Genomic DNA, 16222 nt, shown 5'->3' with positions numbered 1-16222 from the left:
TTGCGCGTTGTATTAGTGTGTCAGTTACGTGCTTCGTCTTTCGCGTTGTGCTAGCGTGTGCAGCGTAGTGCAGCTTCCATATGCACGACGGTTGCTCATGGTCATCGACGTTGGTAGTCGTGATGGAGGAGACGTGCCACCAGGCGTCAGCGTGGGTGCATCAACGCCTAAGGGCGCTTTAGCCACAAAACACCAATAGACATTATATATCAATGTGCAATAAACATTACACTACTTCTGTGAAGACACGTTTCACTTTCGTGTTCTATACCGATTCCTATATAAGAGGGATCAACCACATTTTTTTTATTACTTGCCGGCTCTAGGACCATACCAACTTTCAAGGCACGGTAAGGCTAATGTTATGAATGCTCTAGAACTAATTCTAAAATGCAGATTAATTTACAATTACGGTTTCTTTTGAACTTGCGTACAAAGCCCTCCCCCCCCCCCCCCCCTCCTTTTTTAAAATATAGTTATGCGCTACGCATAGATCACGTTGTTTAAACCGAAGTGCCACAGCGGCACACAATGCGTGAATTTTGAAGGGGTCCTGCAACTTCTTGAGCATGTCACGTAAACCAGCCCAGTCGATTAAAAAAAAAAGGGCATGAACAACAAGCTCTGCGTTGGGAGAGTGGTTAAAATTTCGTTCGGTAAGACGTGTGCCTTTTCCTGTGACATTTTGAATTCTTCGCCGCTCTTTCTTTTTTTTTTTCTCTCTTCTCTCTTTTATTGCGATAGCAATTATATGGACACTCAAAGCGGATTTCTGCCGTCGCCGTGAGGTTCCGTATGACGTCAACGGCGATGAAATCGTCGCCGCGCGCCCTATGCTGTATGCGCGAGTGAAAGGGCGCGAGGGACGCGCGATTTCACGGGGAGCGAAGGCACGGCGGAGAGCAAACGCGCGTTCTGCGCCGTGCTCCCTGAAGGGCTGCAGAATTAAGCGTCTCTTCCTCTTTTACAATCACCTTATATATAGAGCAAACGCGATTTCTTCCGTCGCGCGAAAGGCCGTGGCCCGGGAGGGAGCTAGGGAGGGGAGGCGACGTTCAGCTGCGGCACCAAATGCGTAATTATATAAAAACGTTGCGAGGCGAGAAGGTGGTAAAAACTTCCGACGCAGCTCGACGAGTGTCCCGTTCTGGGGCGCGATCTTGAGGCCGCACACGATTGGCCAATTTCAACCGCGACGTTCAAATTGACCAATCGTGTGCGGCTCGATGGAACGGAACGCCTCCGTTCCATTTTGGAACGCGTACAAGATCGCGCCCCTGATCTCGTCGAAAACCTTTGAGCCGCCCCCAGAGGCACCGGCAGCAGTCACCAACGCTCTCGTGATCGGTGCGAAAGCTGTCAAAACGCCGACGGCGTCGACAACAGTTCTGCGCGTTGCTGGTGCTGCTACATGTCCAAGTTTATACAGCTGATAAAACTACTATCCTTACTCCGTATAACTCTACTAATTTTCTATCGCAATTGATGCTTCGCCTTTCGGGTGAAACTGCGATATATTTTTTTTATTACTTTAGTGCCGATAACGTGTTCTTGCACACACAAACGCACGCACGTGTGCGCTGTCCTTTTTCGTCCGTAGGTTCGGCTTTGCCCCGTTGCTCACGTGTCTGCATGGGAAGGCCGCGCGTGCAGGTCGCGTTTGTGTTTATATGCAAGCCCCATGTTTTTCGCATTCTTGTGTGAGCTGGTGAAGGTCCTGGTTGAGAAAAGACTTATTAAAAGCAAGTGCTAGCCAGCATTAACTGTTACAAAAGGTCGTCGTGTTCCCTGGTTGACTGCTTCACTTTTAAATGTCGTGCTATGTGGAGAAACCCACTGGCTGACTTTGTGTGTGATTTTTACATTCGGTTTCTTTTTTCTTTTTTCGTATTCATTGGCTAATGTAATTACAGGCACGTTTTATTATTTATGCAATATTTATGATCTCTTTTTCATTTTTTTTTTTCAGATGGGTCGGACAAGAGGATTGAAGTCCAGAACCCTGTGGTGGAGTTGGATGGTGATGAGATGACAAGGATCATATGGGAGAAGATTAAAGAAGAGGTATGTTTTACTGAGTCTGCAGCATTGAGCTTGTCTTTCTTAAACTTAAACGACTGATAGGTGGACATCTGGCAACATAAGGTGCTGAGACTGGAGCACACAGGCCTCTCTCTCTCCTCCCCGACCCCTCCCCTTTATTAAAAAGGGAAATCAGTTTATTTATTCATTCACCAGTTCTAGTCTCTTTGGAAAGCTATAGTTGTGACTACCAAATGTGCATGTGCACAATGCACTTTTTGCATTTCATCCTGCCTTTTTCATGAGCATCTGGAATTTGCCTTATGGAAAAGACAAACAATGGACACATCCTGATTCAGATTTTTAAGTACCACATATTCTTGTTAGGTTTATCAGAAGTTTGAATTACCTGAATTTAAAAAAAAATCGCTGGCATTTTAGTGGTAAATGCGAGAGAATTTCATTGGGCATTGCGTCACACCTCTTGAGCTTTGCAGGTCATTTCAGCTCCTCGCAGATCATCCTGCCTCTGCGAGAAGCAAAGTGCAATTGATGGTGGTTTGGAACAGATTTAAGCAACTGCGCTTCAGCACCACTGCCCTTTCCCTCTCTCTCGAGCAGCGCCTATTCACAGCTGTGCTGCTCTTTCTCCCTCCTTCCCAGCTCCAACTGGCTTCTAGATCGCTGATGATCTTCTAAGCTCTCTCCCATCCTCTACCAAGTGACTGGCTTCACACACACACTTTCTTTCCACTTTGGCACTCCTAATGCTGGTGAATTAAAAATTATGCTTATCCCGTGCACTGTGGAAATTGATTTAAGTGAAGCTTTCATGTCCACTCTGACTCCATACCCTCCTTTCACCATACGTCGTCATCCCTTGCATTACCCAATCGGCGTAGCATTCTCCTATCGCCTTATAATGTCATTGCTTCTACCAACCAATCGCCACATTACTTCCTCTGCTGCCTTCCTTATTGCCGCTCCTCTCTTCCTCATTGCAAGCACTCTTCGGCACTCATCACTGCACTCTCCAGTCCAATTACTACCACTACTACCGACCACAGCATCACTATCCATTGAATGTCTTAAAAAAAAAATGTTTTGCTTTATATGTAACCGACTCCAGAAAGAGTTCTGCTTACAAACATTGTCAAGATTTCGCAAACGTGATCAAAACAAGCATACAAACAAGTGCATGCTCAACAAGGTCATTTGGGCAGTGACAGAAATAGTGCTACAATTTTGTTATGACACCTGTATATGCAGAACTTAAATATTCAATAGTTATACCACCTGAATGTCCTTTCATCAGCCATTGTTCACTGCATTCATCTATGCTGGAAAGCCATATATTTGAAATTAACTTAAATCATTGTTTCACTTGCGACTTTCCTTGTGTTTATTTTGCAGTTGATATTTCCATTCCTAAAGCTGGATTGCAAATACTATGACCTGGGTCTTCCAAGTCGCGACAAGACTGACGACAAGGTGACATATGATGCAGCACATGCCATCAAAAAGTACAATGTAGGAATCAAGTGTGCCACCATTACACCTGACGAGGCCAGGGTAGAAGGTAAAGGTTTTTGCAATTAACAAGGGCATGTTGCTGGGCTAGTTGTTTGTACACGACAGTAACTAGATCTCGGTGCAAAAAAAAAAAGCCACAAAGGAACAGACACATTATACATCCTGTTCGCATCTATTCCTTCTTGGTCTGTTTTGTGCTGAAGTCTAGTTATTTACTGTCATGTGCCAACTGTTTTAAATAACTCTGTGCTAACTCTAAAGTTTGAATTATTCTTCTATACTATCATGCAAGCTTCCCGTGTATTAGTGTTAAGTATACAAGTGAAAACTTTGACCAGTAGCTGTTCTTATATACCGTCCCGACTCTTTCGCTGTGCCTGTTCGAAAAAAGCTTTTGCGCTCGCTGCCGCACTGTTCTTGTTGAAATTTTGCAGAATGATTGCATTTCTGGGGCTGCTTCGTTTAGTATAACACTTACAACAGTTAATTGCCTGGTTTTTAAGAAAAAAGTCCAAATTTGCCTTCACTTATGGGAATGTGGATATGGTCCATCGTAGAATAACCCTTCGATGGACCATATCCACATTCCATAAGTGAAGGCAAATTTGGACTTTTTTCTTAAATCGTAATCAAGGAGTAGAGGAGGCATACGTGAATATCTTAGCAAATATCTACAAGGATTCCACAGCTACCTTGGTTCTCCACAAGAAAAGTATAAAGTTACCTATCAAGAAAGGGGTCAGGCAAGGAGACACACTCTCTCCAATGCTATTCACTGCATGTCTAGAAGTATTCAAGCTCTTAGACTGGGAAAGCTTAGGAGTGAGAATCAACGGCGAATATCTCGGCAACCTCCTTTTGCTGATGACATTGTCTTATTCAGCAACAATGGGGACGAATTACAGAAAATGATTGAGGACCTTAATCAAGAAAGTGTAAGAATTGGATTGAAGATGAATATGCAGAAGACAAAGATAATGTCCAATAGCCTGGGAAGGGAACAAGCATTCAGGATCGCCAGTCAGCCTCTAGAGTCTGTGAAGGAGTACGTTTATCTAGGCCAATTACTCACAGGGGACCCTGATCACGAGAAAGAAATTTACAGAAGAATAAAATTAGGTTGGAGTGGATATGGCAGGCATTGCCAAATCGTGACTGCGAGCTTACCACTGTCGTTGCAAAGAAAAGTGTACAATCATTGCATTCTACCGGTGCTAACATATGGGGCAGAAACTTGGAGGTTAACAAAGAAGCTCGAGAACAAGTTAAGGACCGCACAAAAAGCAATGGAACGAAAAATCTTAGGAGTAACGTTAAGAGACAGGAAGGGAGCGGTGTGGATCAGAGAACAAACGGGGATGCCCCATATTCTAGTTGACATTAAGCGGAAGAAATGGAGCTGGGCAGGCCATGTAATGCGTAGGATGGATAACCGGTGGACCATTAGGGTTACAGAATGGATACCAAGAGAAGGGAAGCGCAGTCGAGGACGGCAGAAAGTCAGGTGGGATGATGAGGTTAGGAAATTCGCAGGCGCAAGTTGGAATACGCTAGCGCAAGACATGGGTAATTGGAGATCGCAGGGAGAGGCCTTCGTCCTGCAGTGGACATAAATATAGGCTGATGATGATGATGATGGGATTGTGAACTGCTGCAACGACGGCAATAGGATGAACTTGTGTTGCCGCCTGCCGGCAGCTGCAGAAAGTAGCCCGTCAGGCAGGTTTGGCGCTTGTTGCCCACTCCTGGATCACCCTGCGAACATCCCTGATCGGCTGCTTTCTGCAGCTGCCGGCAGGCGGCGACACAAGTTTATCCTATTGCCGTCATTGCAGCAGTTCACATTCCCATAAGTGAAGGCAAATGTAGACTTCTTTTCTTAAAAACCAGCCAGTTAACTGTGGTAAGTGTTATACTGAACGAAGCAGACCCAGAAATGCGAACGTTCTACAAAGTTTGAGCAAGAACAGTGCAGCAGTGAGCGCAAAAGCATTTTTCAAACAGGCGCAACGAAATATTCAGGGCCCTGTACAGCATGCCATGTTCATTTCAGAAATTTTAGGTTTGGTGACTTGACAACTGTGCACCCATCGTACAGAACTGCAAGCAATTTGAGTTTTAATGTCATGCTATTTATTGGACTTTTGTCAGTGGTGTAATCATAAGGAGTTCACCCGCTTATTTAGCTTTGAGGCACAAATGCAGCTGCTATGTTCTAGGACTAGCACAAATGACCCATTATTCACAGTATAAGCACACAGTGGACAGAAGTATTAGGGGCGTTATATGGACAAGCTTTGCACATAAATAAGAGTTGCATTGTATGTTAAGGTGACTGAAGTCTAAAATTGCAATTGCCAAAAAGCTTGGAAGGGACAGAAGGCCCTGTAATTTTCAGAAACAGCCAAACATGTCTTAGCTGTTTCTGCATGACAGGCGCAGTGGGTTGCAGAGTGTGGTGTGGTGCTGCACATTTAGACCTTCCTTGGATTGAACGTCTCGCCTTGAAGCATTCGGCCTTTGTGGCAGAGACTCTGCAAATGCACACAGACTTCATGTGGCCCTAGCCAACATCATACAGTTGCTAGGAATGGCTTTCCACAGCTGCTACGCCAGCCTAGGGAGATGGAAGGGGTATTATGGTATGTCAACACTAGCCTGCACGAAGCTGCATGCAACAGCTGTGTGTGTGCCAGCTGCACCTTCTGACATCTCTGGTATAGCAGCAGCCAAGTGGCCTTTGATACCACTCACTGTGCTGAGACTGTGCAGACAGTGTGTGGTGGTACAGATTTGCCTTCTGTATTTCTAGGTGGTGCTACGATGGCCTACATACAGCTTTCTCTTCTGCCTTGTGGCTGTTGCACCAGTTTATGTTGCCTTTACATATCGCGACAGCTGTGCCCAGCATGCATCATGGCGTGTGGGGCTTCAAACTGCACTGCACATTTTTTTTTTTTTTTATTGCGATAAAGACTTGCCATTAAGGCATAATTCTTGATGTGTATATGTGTGTTATATGTGTGCTGTGAGGCCTGTGTTGTGTATGAATTGAAGCAGTGTTTTGCGGAATCTGTTATCATGTATCCAGCGGTCATAGCTGGTTGCTCAGCTTATGTAGTCGATGCTTATTTTCTTTTTTTCTTTGTCTGTCAAGGAGGAAAGCATTTGTATTCCATGCCACTAACCATTTCCTTTTATACAGACATTTGAGCCTGTATCTGATTCTTACATATTTTTTCCCTTGAACCTCTTTTGCTGCATTAGAGTTCAACCTGAAGCAGATGTACCCTAGCCCTAATGGCACCATTCGTAACATTCTTGGGGGCACAGTGTTCCGGGAACCCATTCTGTGCAAAAACATCCCCCGTCTTGTGCCTGGCTGGACACGGCCTATTATCATCGGAAGGCATGCGTTTGGTGACCAGGTACGAGCGGAATGACTTCTCTCTCTCTTGGGTCTGTGACCAAATATTTTAAATCCTTATTCTTGAGGTGTAGTGCTGAAAACATGTACAAATATGTAATGTTATGTGGTTATTTCAAATATAAGGTCTATTTTTCTTTATCTCCTTTGGTTCTAATTCTATGCAAGCTTCCTCTAACTTTCTGCAACGATTTGCAAAATATATTTTTCTAAAATTTTGCTAAACAGGATATCAGTGGTTTCTATATGATTCAAGGAATGCTCCAAGACCAACCAGTTGTTCATAGCTGGCGAGAGGTAAATATTGCATTGGCAAATGCTGAAGAATTGCGCTCGCTGTAAAAGCGTTGAGAGCCTGCTGCAAAGGTCCCGTGAGAGCAATTTTTGCAATTTAACAAAAGATTCCTTAGAAGCTGTTCTGCTTGAGAAGCATAAACCTACATTTTGCCAGTATCTTTAAGGACAAGATTTAACGCGTTCACTGTGACAGCACTTCTAAAAGTCCCAATTTCTTTGCACGGTGACCCACCGGCGGATCACTTGTCATACTGTATTTACTCGCATAATGAACGCACCCTGAACCTGCTGCCATAAAGTAGGAAAAACACGGTACGATTCGGCGTCGAATATGGCGTCCGGCAGGTACGATTGTATCAGACGCCGAATCGTACCGTACGTCCCCTATCTTTATTGCGATAGCAATCGTATGGACACTCCAAGCACATTTTTCCCGTCGGCGCCGACGATTGCAGCTCAATCTCCTGCGCTTGAGGGAGGAAAGCCGGGAGGAAACGCGCCGTATTTCGTCGCGCGCATGGCGCTGGGGGGAGGGGAGCGAGGGGGGCAGCGCAGCAACTGCACATTGCTTGGCCGCACGCGCCCTGTCTTGACAGCGATCTGCGTCAGGGGCTGAGTCTAGGTGCTACGGCGGCTTATACTTTTGTGTGTGCTCCGTTCTCGTCGCTCAGTTTGCGTTGAAGCAATACACGGCACAAAGGTCATTTCGCTCGCTATTGCTGCCACGCTTGCTCACGCCAGCATTTTGACAGCGAATGTCCACGGTCATCGAGTGTGATGTGTCCATGCTTGCCTGTGCGCGCTGACACCATGCGTGTTAATTTACATAGTTGGCGAATGTTTGCAAGTTTATACGGCCAATAAAACTGCTATCCTCACTTCGTATAGCTGTCTACGCATTTGCTATCGCAATCGATGGTTGGCCTTTCGGGTGAAACTGCGACTTTTTTTAGAGGTGGCCACGGAAAAAAAATCGCTCAAAGTTTCACCCCCATAATGAACGCAGCCCCCTAACTTTGTGCTCATTTGCCGGGGAAAAAAAGTGTGTTCATTATGCGAGTAAATACTTTATTCCTCTGGTCCGTCCCGAGTCACCTCATCCCGAGCACAACTCAAAGCAGTTGTGCTCCTTTGAGTCTTCCTCAAGGTGCAGAGAAATGGTACTATAACATGTCAAACCATAAGCAATAAGTTTTTCTTCGTCGATTTCAAGCAAAGATGTAGTATGTGCACTGCAAGAACGTCCGGCGCAGCCACACAGCGAGAGTAACTGCTGCGACTCATCTGTGGCCCACGTCACAGCAAATGTGTTGAAGGGCTCCTTGCCATGTCCAATTGGAAATTTTGGTGATGTGCTAAATATTGGAATAAGCTGTTCAACAACTAAACAGCTTTAAACAGTGCAACACAGGACACTGGAAGAGAACCACAGGACAAAGTGCTCTGTCCTACCGAACACTGTCTGCACATATGCACTGAATGATTTATTTGGTGTGGTAAAATATTTGTTTTGGCATTATCTAGTGTTAATCCAAGATGCTTTATAACAAAGTTTGCCTAAGCCTATGGGAGATTTTTTTTTTTCCATCTCAGCTGGAGAGGCGAGCATGAATGTTTACAATCTCAGAGCTGTTTCAAATGGCTAGTCTGTGTTTTTCCTTTTTTTGTTTTTTCTTGATGAGAAGAATTGTTTTATGTATATTGCATGAAAGGTGTGGTAACCTCGTATGCCAGCAACGCAGCTATCATGGTTTTGTGCAGAATGTCATAAATGTGGTCACAAAGGCTTTTCTAATTTAGTTGCTCTGAAGAAGGATAATGCTGACAGTGCCATAGAATGAGGGACTGGCTATGGTAGGAGAAGCAGATTTTGGGTGGGTAGATATATGTGCATCTCTTTGACCACACAAGGGCTACAAGAGCTTTCCCAGGCATCGAAACGCTGGAGAACCACAAATGATAATGCCGTGCAAGTTGAAACCAATTTCCTGATGCTGCATTTGTGTCCCTTCTAGCATAAGCAATAAGACAGTTTATATAACGCACTCCTTTGCTTGTTTCGGGTAAGGCATTCCTCCACAAGTTTACTTTTCTATGTGACACATTGAGCTAGATTTGGGATCAGAGATAGAGCATGGGGCCGGCAGCTGCCACTGTCAGCTCTCCAGCGACTCTTCTTGAACATGGATATTCATGCAAGGCTGCCAATATATGGCCCTAGGTTTGCATAACTTGTATAACATGTGAAGCAAGCAGCTTACTGCATTACAGACAACCCGAGGGTGCAGAATCAAATCCCAGTTGCTGCAGGCCGCATTTTGGTGGGGGTGAAATGCATTTACAGTGCACTGGGTGCCTTAGTAAAGAACCGTCGTTGTTAAAATAATTCGGAGCTCCCCACTATGGCTTGCCCAATAATTGTATTGTGGTTCTGGCTAATAAAACCCCAGAATTTAATTTAAATTGCAGACATTTCTGTAAGCAAATGTGCATTATCTTGCCTCCCTGCTCGCCACTTGATTCAAACTTCCCTTTTTTCTTTTTGCAGTACAAGGCTATGGACAGGGTAGTTACCAAAATGGGAAAAGTGGAGCTTGTGTTCACACCTGCTGACGGGGGCGAGAAGCAGAAGCATGTTGTGTTCGACTTCAAAAATTCGGGTGGTGTCACCATGGCCATGTACAACACAGACGAGTCTATCGAAGGCTTTGCCCACTCCTGCTTCGCGTATGCTCTGATGAAGGAATGGCCCCTCTACCTGAGTACCAAGAACACTATCCTTAAGCAGTATGACGGCCGCTTCAAGGACATCTTCCAGACCATCTATGAGAGGTGCTCATTTTTTGGCATTTCCTCGTCCGTCAGAGACATACTACAGTTAAACCTGGATATAATGAAATTGACAAATTCCTGAAAAACTTCGTTATAAAGAGGATTTCGTTATATGCAGGTTCGGCACGAAAATTCGGAAAAGAAACGCTTACCGTATTTACTCGATTCTAATGCGCCCTCGATTGTAACGCGCACCCGTTTTCCGTGACCAAAAAAGAGTGAAAAAAAATCCTTTACTTTTCTTCGTCGAAGCACTCATCCTTGGAATGTCACACCAGGTACTGGATTCGTGGACGCGTGTTGCTTCGCACAATGCGCGAGGCGTCGGAAACGAAGAGCGAGCGACACGATGGCGTCGTAGCGTCGTGTAGTGTCACCTGGTGTCAGGTTAGTGAAGTGAAGCGCAGAGACTTGCGCAGTAACCAAACGGTGGTGCTTCCAGCGCATTGAAAAAAAAAATTTTTTTTTTTTCTTGGGCAACATCAACTGAAAAAAGAGAGTGCCGGCTTGGCGGGCTAGGCCAGCTGCAGTAAGCGGCGGAGGAAAGGTCACACCCGCGGCGGCAAGATCGCAGAGTCGAGGGATGCAGGCCCGCCTCGCACACTCGCACACGTGCGCTCACTCTCACCTCGCACTCGCCGTGAATTCGAGCGCGCCAAGTGCGCCGCCACCGCCGCCGCTTCGCATTCCGGTCCGGCGGAGAAGGTGCTTCTAGTTGCTGCTTGTGCAAAAATGACAAAATTTGGGGCGAAATCTCTAGGTTGTCGGCGGGGAAAATTCCTTATTTCGAGGGGGTCTCCCGCTGCCACTTCGTTACGTAGAGGTCTCAAATACATGTGCTTCTATGGAGTAACGGTGGGGAATAGAAAAACTTCGTTATATTCAGGAATTTGTTATATGGAGGTTCGTTATAAGCAGGTTTAACTGTATTGACTTCAACTGAATGTAACATTTGCAAACAGTTATGTGTAGTGCATAAAGCTAATAAGCAATCTATACTGTGATAGCCACGGCAGTTTGGAGAAAGTGGAATATACTGGATGTTCAAAATTTAGCTTTACAGAATTTTTAAAATCGCCTGTGGTAGGTAGCACAATTCTTATCGTTGAGCTGGGTTATTTGAACAGGCGGACATTAGTAGCACGAGAAATTGAAACACGTATTCAACTAAGTAACAAAATTTTACTTTACGACACATATTGCAATTTACGAATTGTAGCCGGTGAGCTCTACTGTACGACGCATCCACTTGAAATGAATTTAGAGGATGACACCAGTTTCGAAATATTATTTCCCAAAGTGTGGGACGAAATACATGTTCATTCCAGTTACTTTTGTGCTTTAATGTATAAAAGAAAGAGCATTTTGGTAAAATAAGTAAATGGAACAGTGCGTTTTTACGTGCGAGTTTGATGGCGCATATCTCCAAACTGGTGTCATTCTGGAAATTCATTTCAAATGGATACGTCTTGCAGACTCACCGGCTACAATTCGTAAATTTCAATGTGTGTCGTAAATGAATTAACTAAGTTCATTAGTAAATTTTTGTTAATTAGTTGAATAACCCCGCTGTTACGTTTTTCACGGGACCGTAAAAAAAAAACGTAAGAGCCGGGAAACGCAAGAGCCAGGAAACAGGAAAAATTGAGAAATGGGAGTAGTGTTGAACTGCACACAATATTATTTTAATTCTTACGTGCGACAAAAAGTAGTTTCGCCCGACAGCCGAAGTATCGATTGCGATGAGCTATACAATGTAAGAATAGTAGTTTTATCGTCTGTATAAACTTGTAAACATTCGGTTATTAACTAATTAACAAACATGGTGTCAGCGCCCACAGGCAAACATGAACACATCACACTCGATGAGCGCGGACACGCGCAGTTAAGCGCCGCCGCAGAAGCGAGCGAAGTGACCTTTGTGCTGTTGTCTATCGCTTCAACCCAAACTGAGCGCCGAGAACACGCAGCACGCACAAAGCCACGAGCCGCCGACGCACCTACACTGCGTAGAATCTGCCCCCACGCAGTTCGCTTTCAAGATACGGCCCACGGGACCACGCGCCGCCGCGCAGTATGATGCCAGAGCACAACGCTGCCCGCTATCCCCCCCCCCCCCTCACTGGTGCCTCGAGCGCAACGGAAGGAGGCGCGCTTCCTCCCTGCTTTTCTTTCGCGCGCGAGACGCGGTCGTCGGCTTCCCTCGCACGCTTTCACTCGCGCATTCAGCATACGGCCGCGCGGCTCCCCTCGCACGCTTTCACTCGCACATTCAGCATACAGCGCGCGGCGACGTATGCTGTATGTGCGAGTGAAAGCGTGCGAGGGGAGCCAACGACTGCGTCTCGCGCGCGAAAGAAAGCATACGGTGCGCGGCGACGGCGTTATCGCCCTTGGACTTTAAAAGGAACATCTATGAGCCAAAACCAATTTTAGGGCCGAATGCGTCATAGACATCGTCTTTAGATAGCAAAAGCGGATATCAAAGGCCATACTTTTGCTGGCGGAAACCGAAAATACCTAATAAATGTCGCCCCCAGCACTTTGGGCGGCCAATGCCATCATCAAGCAACCAAGCCAAGCGACATGAAAAGTCAAAATGGCCGCTCGGGCCGGCGTGGTGTGGCAGTTCGCAACGTATGATGCGGGAACGGTCCCACAGTTGCGACGTAACAGCGGGGTTACCAATGCATTGGGTTCTATGGGAGCTGTGCCGGGACCGGCCGAAAACGACGTAACAGCCGGGAAAACGCAGCACCCGGGAATGTAACAGCGGAGTTCTACTGTATGTGTTTCGAGTTATCGTGCTACTAATGTCCGCCTCATCGAATAACCCATCTCAATAAGAATTGTGCTACCTGCGACAGGTGATTTTTAAAAATTCCGTAAAGCTTAATTTTGAACACCCGGTATATTACTTGAATGCCTCGCATATACTGTGACGAGAAATTTTGTCACGAATGCCAAATAGACATGATTTGTCACAGTCCACGTCTTAGGTCTTATGCCCTGCCCTTTAAAGTAACGGGGGGGCCTTAGGCTCATTATTAGCATACCTCTTGGAAATTGGCCTTCTCTGACAGCTTTAACCAAGGTTGACTTCACAAGACAGAAAGGGCTAAACTTTTCACCATCTCGCGCGTGATCGAATCCCGGCTGCTGCGGCCACATTTCGATGGAGGCTAAATGCAAAAATGTCCGTGTGCTTGCGTTGCAGTGCACGTTATAGAACCCCAGGTGGTCAAAGTTAATCCGGAGCCCTCCACTACGGCATGGCTCATAATCGAAACTGGTTTTGGCACGTAAAACCCCAGAAAGAAGAAACTTTTCACCATCGTCTATTCTGTAAACATCATTATCAGGTTTTTTCACACATTTTATTTTTAATTTTCCGTTTTCCTCGTTCTACTCTGAAATCTTTTAATTCTCTTCCCCTTTCCTATGCAGAATAGCATGTCGGTGAGTGGTCACATACATGGCAGCAAAATCTATGCCTTCCAATAATGAACTATCTTTACTATCCTTGTCGTAAACTGCACACAGGCTTTACTGTGACAGATGTTAAGCGCTCAAGAGTGACTTTTCTGCATCCATTCGTCATTTCTGCATTGTTCGTCATGCGACCAGCATGTTATCATTGTTGGGCCACTTTCCTCACTGCTTCCTCACCCTCTACTTCACTCACACCTAGCGTTTATTTAGCGCAAAGTTACGTTATGACCACACACTGCAATTTCAAGTAACTAATAAAGCATAAAAGGTGTTGCATTTTGTTGCTTCCTGTTCAATGTTTGTTCAGGTGGGGTGGTATTATACTTACGTCTACTTTACCACAGTGTATAATGTACCATGGACTGTGTGCTTGAAATTGTTTTATCACTTGCATATTATGCTTTTGACGTACAGAACAACTGCTAAGTATGTAAATTCTGTGAAAAACAATGTAGAGGCTGTTTGCGTGGCCTGACGGTGATTAGGTTGTTGTTCTTGTTAGAGCACAGTTTTGGTACTGAACCAAACATTGCACTGCTTGATGCCATTTGGTCAACTTAAGTTTTTATTTGAAATCTGCGGGCTTCACGCCCTCTTCGTTCTAACCTACCACCACTGCTGCACAAATACACGAGTTAAGGGAGAACGTTGGTTGCTGTTGGATTTGAATTCTCTGCGCCTTGCACTTTGCAGCGAATACAAGGACAAGTTTGAAGCAAAGAAAATGTGGTACGAGCATCGGCTTATTGACGACATGGTAGCCCAGGTGCTCAAGTCCTCGGGAGGCTTCGTCTGGGCCTGCAAGAACTACGATGGCGATGTGCAGTCCGACATCATTGCTCAAGGTTACTTAGCGTACACTTCTTAGTCGTGAAGGGACGGACAGTGCAGTGGAGGGTTTGTGCCTAGGTTACTTATGCTGCTGGTACTGTAATACTGTTGATACTGATGGAATCTTAATCAAACAAGCTGTAGATAGAAGACGTGACAGCCTGAATTACACAGTATTCCTAGTTTTAACCCTTTGAGTGCCGGGCACTTCGGGCATTTAGTATGCCCGCTGTGTGCTAGAGGTCTTCCCAATGTGAAACAAGTTCGTTTTATGTTGAAGTAACATGTTAGCAGAATTAAATTCAGATCATATTTATCGGTCATTTGTTGCTTAACATTTTACAATATTCTTTGAGCATAATAGTCAAGGAAAAATTGAATAATTATGATTTCAATTATGGCGATTAGTATATTAGTAAGAAAAATTTTATTAAGTTCTTGCATATCAAAGTTTGCAAAAAATTTATTGAATATGAGCATCACTCAAAACTGTGCAGGCTTTTATATGCCAGGCAGCCATGTTGGAATTTGACACTCAGCGCCATCCATGCAATACTAAATCGTAAACTTTCTCACGTCGCCTGTCGCATACAAATAAAAGCTGCCATACGATTTTAGCTTTGACCAACTTTTGTACAGATGTAATCAGTACATGGAGGCTTCGTGAATTATCTCTGCAAGGCAGGGCGTGAGCTAAAATTCTTGCTCGTCTTAACTCAAGCACAGCAAGGGGTGTGCACAGATGCCTGAACAAGATACTAACCAACGTGGGCACGGCACTTAAAGGGTTAAAATACGATTTCCTAACATTACTTGCTGTGCCAGTAAAGAAGGCTTGGCCTCTCTCGTCATATGTAAACAATTAACCAAATCGGTGTTAGGTTTAGGCATATATTCACGAAAGAAAAATGTGTACCTAATCTGCCTGACAGTAGCATACTCTTTCTTTTTTTTTCCCCTTCAAGCACAAAGTTTTGTTTCCGTGGAGCTGGCGTGAATGTTCGGTGTAGCATTATTCTACAATTAGATCGACGCAAAAATTGTTTTTTATGCGTCGTCGTTTAGAAGTGAATGCATTGTTAGCAGTATTGCTTTGATGACTGCGTTTTTGGCAAGCTGTAATTTGTTGACATTTATTGTAAATACATTTTGAACATCAGATATTTCATTCTCATCTGGATATGCCACTAGACAACGACATCCCTTTTCATTAGTTCTATTTGAAAGTAGAAATAATGTTTTCAAATAATCCTACTTTCCACCAACAGTAATGAATTTGAATGAGCTTAACATATACCTAGTGTCATGGAAGGCAACATTAAAAGATTTCAGGTTCTGCTTGAGAAGTGAGTTATTGTATTTGTGATCTTTTTTTTTTCTTCTTGTTTTGCACGCCTAAAGGGGGATTGTCGTTTGTTGATTTAATATAATGATATTCATTTAAGTCTTTTTCTTTTTGTGAGTTATGTTGTGATGTATCTTCTGTTTGCTTTACCACTGTGCAAGGACCCCTATCCTTGGGGTTAACAGTATTGTAAATGAATTTCAGTATTGACAGGGTGACACGAAGAACGTGCAACAGATCTTGAACGTTCACTGAGATGTTCGAAATCGGCAATGCTGATAGTGAAAAAAGCAGTAGCTGGTCATTCAAATTGTGTTCACTAGTTCTTGCATATTTATAATGCACATTTAAGCAGGCTTTTGTATGTTTCAATAAAAATGAAAGATGAACTCAAACAAAAATGAAAGCTGAGCTAGTATATCCTTACAGAAATTTTTGCATTT

At 44.5% G+C, this 16222-nt stretch overlaps 1 protein-coding gene across 1 annotated transcript in view; it reads left to right on the top strand.

Moving 5' to 3' along the window:
• Nucleotides 1-16222, top strand: part of LOC119460783 (isocitrate dehydrogenase [NADP] cytoplasmic) — a 36972-nt gene that overhangs the window by 17951 nt on the left and 2799 nt on the right. Inside the window, exons 2-6 of the mRNA XM_037721869.2 lie at nt 1970-2064; nt 3436-3601; nt 6823-6983; nt 9828-10111; nt 14297-14448. Of these exons, the coding sequence (XP_037577797.1) occupies nt 1970-2064; nt 3436-3601; nt 6823-6983; nt 9828-10111; nt 14297-14448 (858 nt within the window). The remainder of the gene's footprint in view (nt 1-1969; nt 2065-3435; nt 3602-6822; nt 6984-9827; nt 10112-14296; nt 14449-16222) is intronic.

Source organism: Dermacentor silvarum, chromosome 8 (assembly GCF_013339745.2).
Source record: "Dermacentor silvarum isolate Dsil-2018 chromosome 8, BIME_Dsil_1.4, whole genome shotgun sequence".
Classification (NCBI taxonomy): Eukaryota; Metazoa; Arthropoda; class Arachnida; order Ixodida; family Ixodidae; genus Dermacentor; species Dermacentor silvarum.
Note: the sequence above shows the minus strand (reverse complement) of the source record. Positions and strands in the feature narration are given on the sequence as shown.